We start from the raw sequence: 12,794 nt of genomic DNA on the forward strand, positions 1-12,794 counted from the left end.
CACTCACTCTCAGAGCCTGAGGGGAGAATCTGTCCTCTTTTTGTTTGTGTTCATCATGCCCTGAGGCCCGCTTGTTCAATGTCCTGGTCATCTATCACCTGTTCTTCAAGTCTGCATCTCCATTAAAATAAATGAGGAAACTGGGGTTCTGAGAATAACCTTCTCTGGGCCACACAGGGAAAGGGCTAGGGTCAGAATGTGTCTCTCTTGCCTCACAGCACAATGTTCACGCCACTATCGCCACACCATGCTTTGAGATCAGCTCTCCAGATGTTAACTATAAAATAGCCCAGTGTTAATAAACAGTAAAATCCCGACTGTTTTCTTTTAAAGTTCATGTTAAATATATCAACTTAAATATTTTCAGCTCCCTGGGCTTCCCTGGTAGCTCAGACGGTAAAGTGTCTGCCTACAATGCGGGAGACCAGGGTTCGATCCCTGGGTTGGGAAGATCCCTTGGAGAAGGAACTGGCAACCCACTCCACTATTCTTGCCTGGAGAATCCCAAGGACTGAGGAGCCTGGTGGGCTACAGTCCATAGGGTCGCAAAGAGTTGGACACGACTGAGCAACTTCACTTCACTTCATTTTCAGCTCAAAGACCGTGACAATTGTTCATGGAAGACCCAATCAGAAACCTTCTTTGGTATGACCCTTGATAAATACGGAAGGGCTTTCATGTGCCTTGTCAACCCTAATGAAAATTATAGTAATCATTTTTTAATTGGTTCAATAAGAACCTTTTTAATTATTTATTTATTTATTTATTTATTTATTTATTGGCCCTGCCAGACAGCTTCCGAAATCTTAGTTCCCCGACCGGAGATTGAACCCACGCACCCTGCAGTGGAAGTGTAGAGTCCTAACCACTGGACAGCCAGGGAATTCCCCGCAGTCGAATTTTTATTCTGCGTTAGAGAGATGCTGAATTTAAGGAGAAAGAGCTTATATGATAAATATTTTGTGACATGTACACGAGAAGATTCAGCTAGGTGAAGGAGCGTTTTCAGATGTCTTTCAGATTTAATGTTGTTCAGTCACTTAGTCGCTAAGTCATGTCCGACTCTTTTGAGACCCCATGGACTGTAGCCTGCCAGGCTCCTCCGTCCATGGGATTTCCCAGGCAAGAATAGTGAGGTGGGTTGCCACTTCCTTCTCCAGGGGATCTTCTCAACCCAGGGATCAAACCCGCATTGGCAGGCAGGTTCTTTACCAGAGTCACCTGGAAAGCCCAGAACACTGCTGTGCGGCTAGCCAAAAGGGAGAATCTATTCCCTGCCTCTTCCGGCTTCTGCTGACCGCTTCATTCCTTGGCTGGTCCCTACAAGGCATTTTTATATTAACTATAAATGTCTTTGGCTTCCCTGGTGGCTCTGTTGGTAAAGAATCCACCAGCAACGCGGGAGACCTGGGTTGGGAAAATCCCCTGGAGGAGGGCATGGCAACCTACTCCAGTATTCTTGCCTGGACAATTCCATGCAGAAGGGAGCCTGGCAGGCTACATTCCATGGGGTTGCAAAGAGTCAGACATGCCTGAGTGACTGAGCACACAGCCCAGCATAAATGTCTTTAAGGGTATTTGCTTCTTTCAGCTCTGGGCATCTTCCTGAGGAAACGCTCATGCTGGCCAGAGGCGTGGGCAGATCCCTGACTGTCACAAGAGGGAAGAGGGGGACAGCGCCCGTGCCCACGAAGGGAGATCTTTAGTAGACGTGTCACGGCCAGACCACTCCCCAAAGGGTTCTTGCCAACGTGTTCCCCCCACCACCACTGGAAACAAGAATCCTTTTAGGGAGGGAACTTTGGTCTCTCTGAAGTGGCTGAACTTTAGGACGACACTGTACAATTTCCAAATATAAACATCGAGGTACAGGGATGTGACCCCTGAGAGAGACAGAGCCCACTGAGCTCATGTACCCCCAAAACCAGGTCCATATGAGTCCTGACTTGGTGGAGGCGCTTCTGGGGGGCCTGGCCTGAGCACTGCTGTTCCAGGGGTGAGGAGAGCCCTAAGACTAGGGTCCCAAGTCCAAGCCCACCACCTCCAGTTGCCTCCTTCCTCCAGGGTGTCCCAAATGGACCCCAGGAGGGTCCCCTGATGGAGGCATGCTGGAGATAAACAATGTCAGTTACACAGTGTGAGGAGAGAACCCAGGACCAGCCCCCACCCACTACAATTCAAAATAACCGAAGCCTGCCAGAGGGCACCCAGATCTGAGACAACCGTGGGGAAGGGGAAGGGGAAGGCTATCCATATCTACTCACACTGGTTCTCCTGCAGCCTCAGACCCTCGGCAACAACGTGTCCCTTCTCGGTACACAGAGCAAAAACCTTGAAGCCATCAGTGACTCACCATCTCCCATCCCTGAGCACATTCTGTCTACTCTACCTTTGAATTATTCATCTGCCCAGAATCCCACTTCTCCCTACCCCCACTGTCTCCACTCCCTGGACATTCACAGTAGCCTCTTCACTGGGCTGGCAGCTTCCAGTTTTGCCCCGCGCTCATAGTGTGTACAGGGCTCCTGTTAAAACTAAGCCAGCTCACATCCTCCTCCACTCAGAGCCCTCCCTTGGCTCCTGCTCACCCCACAGTAAAAGGCAAAGTCTTCACCACGGCCCAAGGCAGCCTGCTTTATGGAGGTTAGTGTAATTCATACCTATGTGTATGCTTTCCTTAAAAAAAAAAAAAAAGTGAATAGAAAGTAACACGGTTCATCACACACCAGTAAGGGCAATTATTGTTTAGCGAAATTTTGTTCTAACAAGATATGTATGACATTAACATTGTTGTCATTCCATCACCCAGTCACGTCCAACTCTTTGCGACCCCATGGACTGCAGCATGCCAGGCCTCCCTGTCCATCACCATCTCCCAAAGTTTGCTCAAGCTTCACGTCCATTGCTTCGGAGATGCCATCCAGCCATCTCATCCTCTGATGCCCTCTTCTCTTTCTGCCCTCAATCTTTCCCAGCATCAGGGACTTTTCCAGTGAGTCAGCTGTTCCCATCAGATGACCAAAATACTGGAGTTTCAGCTTAAGCGTCAGTCCTTTCAATGAATATTCAAGGTTAATTTCCCTTAAGATTGACTGGTTTGATCTCCTTGCTGTCCAAGGGACTCTCAGGAGTCTTCTCCAGCACCACAGTTCAAAAGCGTTAATTCTTCAGCACTCCACCTTATATAACACATGATAGTAACATACATATGTTTTATGATACGATGGATTTTATGTTTATGATACATATTAGGTATATGATACATATTTATCAGTAGTTTTTCTAAATGCAACACAATGAAACAGGAGATATCAGACTACACGGCACATATTAAGGGTAAATTACTGAAATGTTCATTGCAATGATAAATTTACACACACACAACACACACAACATATCTGTTATATGACATATCACATAAAATGTTTTTATATTCCATCATATACTACGTCACATAATACAGGAATTACACAATGTATATCCAACATGGAGGGTGAGTTGTGAATTATTATACATATATATGGTGGATTATACAAAATATAGGTCTTATTTCACCTTGTAGATTGAGATGGAGACTCTGCAATCTGAGAACGGCAGGGTTATTGCAGCATCTCTAGGAAGTAGCTCCCGTAGGTGGGGACTGGAGGAGTGACGGAAGCAGGCAGGGGGGCATAAGAGCTGACCTAATGGGCGTGTGGGAGCTGGTTGGCCCCTCCAGAGTTGTGCCAACTGAGGCAAAGGGGCCAGCCTTTGTCCTCTTGAGCCCTTTGCCCATCCTTCTTCCCTTGCTTACTCTGTTCCAGGGGTCAGTAAACTCTTTTTATGTAAAGGGCCAAATAGTAAATATTTGCATCTTTGAAAGCAAAATGGTATTTTTCACAAATGACTCAACTCTGTCATTGCCATGCAAAAGCAGCCATAAAAAGACATAAACAAATGAGTGTGGCTGGATTCCAATAAATCTTTATTCCCAAAGACAGGCAGCGCCAGGCCCTTAGTCTGCTGACCCCAGCCCTGTTCTCATAGCAGAGCCTCTTGCAGGTCCAGGAAGAGGCAGACCCCACACCGTTGCAGGGCCTGCTAACCCTTTCTCACTCTGGAGACTGCCAACAGGGCTCCTCGCATCGCCTCCCTGACCAGCTGATCTACTTCCCCATCTCCATTACTCCTGAACTCTTTCTTCTCAGCCCTCATCACCCAGGCCCGGATTAGTTTTTCTTCTTTCTTCCTTCCTGTTTTTGGCTGTGCTGGGCCTTCGTTGGGGTGCACGGCTCTCTAGCTGTGGCACATGGGCTCAGGAGTCGTGGCTCGAGGGCTTAACTGCCCCAAGACATGTGGGATCTCAGTCCCCACCCGACCCCCAGGGATCGAACTCACATCCCCTGCGTTGGAAGGTGGACTCTACCACTGAGCCACCAGGGAAGATCCTAGTTTTTTTCCTTTACTGTCCCTGCACTAGCTGGTGGCTCTGTGGCAACAGCAACCTCGTCTAGTTCCAGGTTGACTCCCAGCTGCTAGATAGAATGGGGCCAGGAGCGCAGTAAACATTTGTCCAGTAAGCGGGTAGATGGTGCCCTCTCCACCCTCCTCTGGACATGCTTCTCCTCTCCTTCTGCCTACGGGGGCTGGGGGACCCCAGCCTGGCCCCACAGCATCACAGCGGCCAGCTCAGCAATGGGCCAGTGGGTCAGGTGGGGGCTTTAGGAAGTCCATTTTCTCCTGGGGTGGCTCTCCCCAGGCAAGGGCCTGCCCAACGGGGAAAACAACATGGGGGCCAACAGGGCCTGCCAGGAGATGACAGAGGCAGAGTCCTCAGGACACCAGATGAGGCTTTTGTGAGCCACTGTTGAATTTGCTTCTGATGGCTTACAGGAGTCCCTCCTTCCCAAATAACCACAGGGCAGATAACACTGGACTGTAAGCCCACTGCGGGTAGGGTTGGGGCTGTCTCCTTCACAGCTGGGTCACCAGCTCTGCACAGAGCACGGTGAGGAACATGGTGGGCACCTTGGTGACAGTTTGTTGGTCAGGCGCGGCGACACCCAGGGATCAAGCTCCTGCCGCATGCAGTGGATGCGCACGGTCCGAGCCACTGGACCACCAGGCAACTCCCTTGGTGACAGTTCTTCGAACGAAAGAATAAACGAAGGACAGGTTTTCTAATGTTAACAGGGATTTTTAAATGTGGGGGGAAAAATACACCAACTTGAAGACAGCCAATTTGAATTACAAATTTATTCTAACCCCTTTTCCCAAGTCACAAATAGATACAAAATTTTAGCTAGCAGGAAACCAGAGCGATGAGCCATCCTCTGGTCTTGTGCGCTTTGGGGGGGATTCTTTCCCCTCACATGCACTGACCCCACCCACACGCAGCAGGTGAAGCAGCTACATCCCACGACGTCTCGCTGCACGTGAGAACGTGTCAGGGCTGAGTTCTGAGTCCGAGATGCAAGAGCAGCACTATGTCAGGGTCAGGGCGGCACAGGGGGTAGGAGCTCCAACCCAGACTGCCCGTCTTCTCATCCCACGTCTGCTTCTTCCCCTCCTGTGTGACCCTGGGTAGGTGACTTTCCCTCTCTGTGCCTCAGTTTCCTCATCAAGGAAACAAAGAAAATAATGTTATGCCAACTATATGAAGCACTTAGAACAGTGTCCCGTGCCTAACTGGAATTCAATAAACTCCACCAGAGGCTTCCCTTGTAGCTCAGTTGGTAAAGAATCTGCCTGCAATGCACGAGACCCGGATTCGATTCCTGGGTCAGGAAGATCTCCTGGAGAAGGAAATGCCAACCCACTCCAGTATTCTTGCCTAGAGAATCCCATGAAGAGAGGGGCCTAGCAGGCTACAGCCCATGGGGTTGCAAGAGTCGGACATGACTTAGCAACTAAACCACCACCACCACCACTCTGATAATGACCGCATCTAACTGACGAGAGGTCACTGACATTGATGTCACTGACACTGACGTGATGTGGGGGGCAGTTAAAGTCCCTGGCCTCCAGAAACCCTGATCCAGAGATGTATCGGCGCCAGAGTGGACCCACCCCCACCAGAGGTAACCATGGAAACAGGTACTGAGCTGGCTCACCTGGCTCCATCAACCACTCCATCATCCTGTGGCAGCTTTGTCTCTTGCCTTCATCATTTAACCTACTCAAGTCACTTCCAATTTTAAAAGTATCCCTACCTGGGCCCACCTCCTCAGCTCCCTCTATATCAGTGGAGGCTCTTCTAGAAGGAATTCAGATGATGCCTCAGAACCCCAGTTTCTTGGTTTTCTATCTGGGTAGGTCTTGTGTCCACATGGTTTTCACTCCCCTGGGGAAGGGAGGTGAGGGAGGAAGGGAGAGAAAGCTGGCCCCTCCCACTCCACCTACAGCTGCTGGGAAACAGATATGGAATGGGTCTCACCTCATTTGGCAAATGCTAAGATCCTGAGTGTAATGGGGGGCTGTTCTGATAGAGAATTGCACCCCCTCCTTTCGCTACTGTGTAGAGATCTCTGCCCCCTCCCCAAGTAGTCCACCTCCCTCTCATCTTTCTTCTTGCTTCTCTCCTAATTTTAATAAGCCTTGTACCCGTTTTGGAGATCAGCTCATGATTCTCAAACACATCCTTCAGCTGACTTTCTCACTCCAGGGCTCCTTTAAGCAAGCAACATCTACAGCCTGAAAGGGGCTTCCCAGGTGGCTCAGTAGTAAAGAATCCGCCTGCCAATGCAGGAGACACAGGTTTGATCCCTGGGTCAGGAGGATTCCCTGGAGAAGGAAATGGCAACCCATTCCGGTATTCTTGCCTGGAAAAGCCCATGGACAGAGGAGCCTGGTAGGCTACAGTCCATGGGGTCGCAAGAGTTGGATATGACTTAGCGACTAAATAACAGCAACAGCCTGAAAGACAGAATGCTGACTGGTGGGACCCAGACCCCTCCCGCTTCAGAGGTGAGTCTTGGAAGAGAAGCCACGTTGTGAAGGATGGTTCCTGGACTGTTCCTCTCACCCTTGTGCTTCCCCAAATGTCCCACGGGGTTGGCAGGAGTTCCAAAGGACTCCTGGGCTGCCTCACCCAGGAAGTTATGGGAGTTTATTTGCAAAGAGTCTTTGATGTAATTAAGTCAAGGATCGTGACGTGAAATCATCCTTGATTTAGGGTGAGCCCTAAATCCAATGACAGGAGTCTTCACAAGAGACAGGGAGGAAGAGAAGGCCATGGGAAGATGGAGGCAGAGGCTGGGGACATGTGGCCAACAAGCCAAGGGATGCCTGAGGCCACAGAAGCTGAAGAGGCAAGAAAGCGTCCTCCCCTAGAGCCTGTGGAGGGAGGGAGATCTGTGAACACCCTAGTTTCAGATCTCTGACCTCCACAACTCGTGTAGTTGTGGGGTTTTGTGGGGTTTTTTTGGTTTGTTTTGGCCGCCCTGCAGCATGTGGGATCTTAGTTCCCCAACCAGGGACTGAACCTGCGTCCCCTGCACTAGAAGCACAGAGCCTTCATCCCTGGACCACTAGGGAAGTCCCTAAACTCCTGTTGCTTTAAGCTACCGAGTTTGTGGTAATTTGTTATGGCAGTCCTGAAAACTAATAACAAAGGTAAGACCCAACTGGTAGCTAAGCTAAGCCCAGTGGGATGGAGGTGGGACTTGGGGATTGGAGGCAGGAGGGTAACGCTGCGTGAACAGGGGCTGCTGGACCAGAGCCCCATGAGAGGAGGGCAAGAGCACAGAGATCTACAGATCTGATGGACTCGGGGATGTGGTCATCTAACCCAGGGCAGTCCCCTGAGTGACGCCACTGAAGAAGACGGTGGGAAGGCAGCAAAGGCCTGGGACTCTGAGGACAGGTAACCAGAGGGCTGAGGCTGCAAAGACAGGCCAGACTAGCCACTGGCAGGACCCAATTTTCCACCAGAAGAGGGAATGGTAGGGCACTGCTGGAAGACCCTGCACAGCCATTCCAGTGGGTTGTGCCCTAGACCAAAGGAAGGGGGTGGCGGTTGGTTCTGTTGGAAAATCCCATTTGAGTGTCTTGGGGGAAGAGACCATGGATCAGGTTAAGGGGAAAGATAATATTTGACCGATCAACTGTAAGCCAAGATCCCCTGTGTTTTCCCCTCAAAGAGAGGAGTGGTGCCCAGAGAGCCCGCCTTAGAAGGTGAGGGAGGCAGAAGTGCATTGAACGACCCTGCATTCCCTCACAATGGCTGGTGCCACCTGACAACGGGAAGGAGGCATTCTGATGTCTAGGATGAGCGTCCCAGGGAAATATAATACTGATCACCGTAAACGGGGGGCTGGCAGGTTGATCTGGCTCAAGTCCGGTTCCAGGTCTTCTGTCAGAGGAGTGAGCCTGCTGTCCTGCTGGCTGGGCCTGGGGTTGGCGCGGTTTGGAGCGGGTGGGAGGGGTGAGCACTGGACTGCACCACCTGAGTCAGAGGCCGGAGAGGCCGCGTTGTAACGCTTCACCTGCCGGCCACTGGTCACAGTAGGAAAATATCACGGGTCAGCAGCAGGGTGACCTAAGCCAAGTTCCATCCATCCACACCCTGGTGGTTTCCCCTGGGCCAGCACAGGCAAGGGTAACGCAGGGAGAAGGCCACATCAGGGCACACAAGGCCGCGCCCAAGTTCAGGCTTCAGCAAGTTCCTACTTCTTGGGTGAGGACACTGCCTGGGACGTGGACGCGGCCCCGGGGGTGGACGGCGGGTCCCCGGCGCGCAGCTGGGTGCGCACCTCTCGCATCTCCGCCTGCAGCTCCTCCAGGGCGCCCGGCGACGGCGCCGCCTGCACCTGCGCCTGCAGGGCCTCGAGCGCCAGCGCCAGGTGGCCCACCTCGGCCCGCATCGTGTCCCAGGCGGCGCGCTGCTCCTCCTCCTTGCGCCGCTGCTGCGCCTGGTGGCGCCAGTACTCCAGCACCAGGCAGCTGCCGCCCACGATGAAGATGGTGGCCTCGCCCAGCAGCTCAGCGCCCAGCTCGGCGGCCGCCTCCTCGTTCAGTGGCTTAATGACCGCGCCCCGGAAGCCCATGATGCGCATCTTGGTCCGCATCTCCACCCAGTGGTACACTGCGGGGGAAGAGAGGGGTCAGGTCGTGCGCTCAGGGCCCCCTGCCACCCCCGTCCCTCCATGCCTCGGTGTCCAGGTCAGAGAACTGGGGACACAGCAGCCAAAATCACCAGGGAGGTGCTTTAAAGAAGACCCTGCCCCTGGCCTGGTCTGAGGAACGCCAAGTCACCCCTATTGGGGTGACCCTGAGGGCATCCTTTAAATCTCCCAGAAGATTCTGGCAAGGGGCCAGGAATGAGAAACTGTGCCCCAGAGGGGAGGTTCTGAGACTGGGGACCAAGCTCCTGGAAGGTCACTAGGAGCTTCCAGGGCTCAAAGTCCCAGGAGGTGTAAAGAAAAGGTCAACTGCTGAGAGCTTAACTCCTGCTTGTCTCTCAAGCCACCTCCCTGGGTACCATCACCCCGCCCACTTGAGAGAGGCAGAACCCTTTCTTTCCAGATCTTCCCCAAATGCAGCTGCGGCGGTGGAGTTGGGGGGGGGGGCACCTCCTGGATCCAAAGAAAGGGCAGCTGAAATGTGGGAATGGATGCTAAGCGACTGTGAGCAGAGGGTGCCCGAGCCTCTGCAAGTCTGGCTCCCAGCCTAGATCTTCATCGACTCTGAAGATGGAGCTCCCCACAATAAGGTTCTGGGCACATATCCTGGAAGAAGCTCAGAGCTGACTGATGCTGCCGGAACAAAAAACTTCCTTGCCTAGCTGTTTCTTTGTGAAGGAAGATTCTCAGTGTTTGAGTCTTAGAAACCAAGGCAGAGTGGATGCTGAACCCCGACTCACTCATATGACAGTTAACATTCATCCAAGGACACTTGGGATTATTGGGTGTGATGCCGTTTTCTGGCTCATCTGGAGATTCATTTTCCTTCCTCTCATTTTACTTTTAATGTTTAATAATTACCCAGAAAATGTAGAACACATAAAATGTTTTAATTAATTGTGAACTAATAATTTTAGTTTTTGGACCAATAATTTTAAATGCAATTCAAACCAAAAGAAAATATTTTAACATTTAGAACCTTACACAGGAAATTAAACAGATTCAAATTTGAATTTCTGTACATATTTTGGTTGCTGATACATCATTCATTAGACAGAATTCTTCGGGGAATGAAACTGTAAGTATAATTTCAAGGACAGAAAGGGACAACATACAATTTGACTGTAAAAGAGGAACTTGCTCTTTTTTTTTTCCTTATAAACTGGGCAACGGCAGGCACCAAATCACAAGAGGATGTGGATTTCGGTAATCCACAAAGAATCCTTCAAAGAAAGGATGCTCCAGGTGTTTGCAAATGTTGTATTCCTAACGCAACAGAAATGATATCTTTTGTATTTCCTATTGGTCCCCAGCCACACCATAAGAGATGAGCACCTCGCCTTTCCCTGACCCCTCTGCTCCCCATTCCTACAAGGGGTTTGTAATATTTATTTTATTCTTATATTTACACTCTTCTCACCATCCCCCTCGGCTCCCAACATGGCCGAGGAGGAAGCCAGCAACCCCTCTTCCCCTCTCCACTTCGCACCCCGCAATCTCCTTAGGCCAGACCATTCTTTCTCAAGATCAAGGTTTAACACACTGGCTGTTCAGGGGCTATAGTACAGTCCCTTGCACTCTGTACATCAGACAAGTCAGAAAAATGAAAATAAATGGCATATACAAGGCAACAATCATGGAGACACTGTTCGGTGTGACGTGACTACGCTAGAAAGGAGCCCCTGTGATGGGCTGTGTGAGGGCGGGGGCCGCCTGGCAGAGGGGTCTGGATGCCTTGATGCATCCTCAGGATCAAGGTCAGCCAGCTTCTCTACTCTTACTCCATGGAGCACATGTCAGTTTGCTCTCAACTGGACGATGGTTTTCTAGGATGACTTGACTTTCTCTTGCATGACAGTTCTCAAACTGCATATCTCATCCCATAAGTGGGTCATGAGGTCAGTATGGTTGCACAAACTATTATTAAAAATATAAGCAAGAACGTAATCTTTAGGGAACTGGTGACTGACCCTGGTCAGGTATGATGATAACCACTTGCGTGACCTGTGTCGCAATAGGAGGTCCTGATAAGGAATGAGGTACTGCCTCCAAATACTAACCTGGAGAATTCAGAAGGGACCAAAGGAGAAAGGATACGCCCGCCCGCAGCGTGTCCTGTAAAATTAGCCCAGAATTCAGGAGGAGCCCAAGGAGGAGGGTGAGTGCTAAGTCACTTCAGTCATGTCTGACCCTTTGCAGCCCCATGGACTGTAGCCTGCCAGACTCCTCTGTCCATGGGATTCTCCAGGCAAGAATGCTACAGGGAGTTGCCGTGCCCTCCTCCAGGGATTCCCAACCCAGGGACTGAATCCGAGTTGCTTATGCCTCCTGCATTAGCAGGCAGGTTCTTTACCACTAGCGCCACCTGGGAAGCCAGTGGAGGAGGGAGGAGATGATATACCCTGCCAACCTCTCAGAAGCCCTCACGCTGGAATTCACCTTGGCTAAGTGATGCACAAACCACCAGGGAGGAGCCTGAGTCAGAATGATTGGTCAGAGGCCACCGGGAAACTAACCCCATCACCGTAAAACCTGAGACCTCAAGCCACGTGGCAGAGCAGTCCTCCTGGGTTCCCTTACCCTTCTGATCTCCACCCAGGTGCCCCTACCCAATGTTTTGCTTTGTCAGCACGTGTGTCTCCTCCGACAACGCATTTCCAGGTGTTAGAAAAGAGCACACTCTCGGGCTCTGGAAGGGGTACCCCTTCCTGCAACATAACAGAAAATATTAGATGGACTTGGAGGCATTACCCAAGTTGGTCAAAGACAGATAGCCGATGATCTCATTTACATGTGGAACTAAAACAACAGCAGCAAAAAACCAAGCTCATCGATATAACAACAACAAAAAAGAAGACAAAACATCCAAGCCAATCTCATGTACTCAGGGCAAGGACTGTTTCACAAAACTGTTATTCTTGTTTTGTGTGGGACTATATGACTGTGTGTGCGACTGGAACATGGGCAAAAGGCTGAAAGCCACTGTCCTAGACTTTGGTTGGAATCCCCAAATCTACAGATCATGTTTAGGACAGTGACATCTTCCCAACACTGAGCCTTTCAATCCACGTGTATGGTCTCTCTCTCCACTTAGCTTCACATTCTTTCTGCCAGCCTTGTACTTCTCTAATTTTACTTATTCCTAGGTACTAATAGTTTTGCCATTATTATTCATGGTATTTTAAACTCCATTTTCCATTTGGCTGGGCTGGTACACAGTGATGATACAGTTGAGTTATGTAAATAACTTTCTCTCCAGTGAGCCCCCCCCATCCATTCTTTTTTTCCCTTTTTAGTGAAATATTACTTACACAAAGTATACAAATGTTAACTGTAGAGCTAGATAAGTTTTTTTTAATCTTTATTTTGTATTGGGGTATAGCTGATTAACAATGTTGTGATGATTTCAGGTGAACAGTGAAGGGACTCAGCCATACATATACATGTACCCGTTCTCCCCCAAGAGCTGGATAATTCTGTAATATGTAAGCACCACCTAGATCACGATCTAGGACATTCCCACACTCCAAGTGGCTCCCACCCTCAAGCCTTCTTCCAGCCGGTTCTCCTAAAATCACTATTCTGACCTCTTAGGATAGATGACAGTTCCCTTAAATCCTATTCTGTCTTCCTCGTGATAGATCACTCTATCACTCTTTCTGTTCTGACTTCTTTTGTTCAACAATATGTGAG

General features: G+C 50.2%; 1 protein-coding gene across 2 annotated transcripts in view; it reads right to left on the reverse strand.

The window, feature by feature from the left end:
• Positions 1 to 12,794, reverse strand: part of OPA3 (outer mitochondrial membrane lipid metabolism regulator OPA3) — a 64,909-nt gene that overhangs the window by 23,428 nt on the left and 28,687 nt on the right. Inside the window, exon 2 of one of the 2 annotated variants that reach the window (XM_052655426.1) lies at positions 5,252 to 9,064. The exons of the other annotated variant lie outside the window; for it this stretch is intronic. Within the exon in view, the coding sequence (XP_052511386.1) occupies positions 8,646 to 9,064 (419 nt within the window). The 3' untranslated portion in view covers positions 5,252 to 8,645. Of the gene's footprint in view, positions 1 to 5,251; positions 9,065 to 12,794 lie in introns of those variants that run through there. 2 annotated transcript variants of the gene reach the window in all.

Source organism: Budorcas taxicolor, chromosome 18 (assembly GCF_023091745.1).
Source record: "Budorcas taxicolor isolate Tak-1 chromosome 18, Takin1.1, whole genome shotgun sequence".
In the NCBI taxonomy this organism is placed as follows: domain Eukaryota; kingdom Metazoa; phylum Chordata; class Mammalia; order Artiodactyla; family Bovidae; genus Budorcas; species Budorcas taxicolor.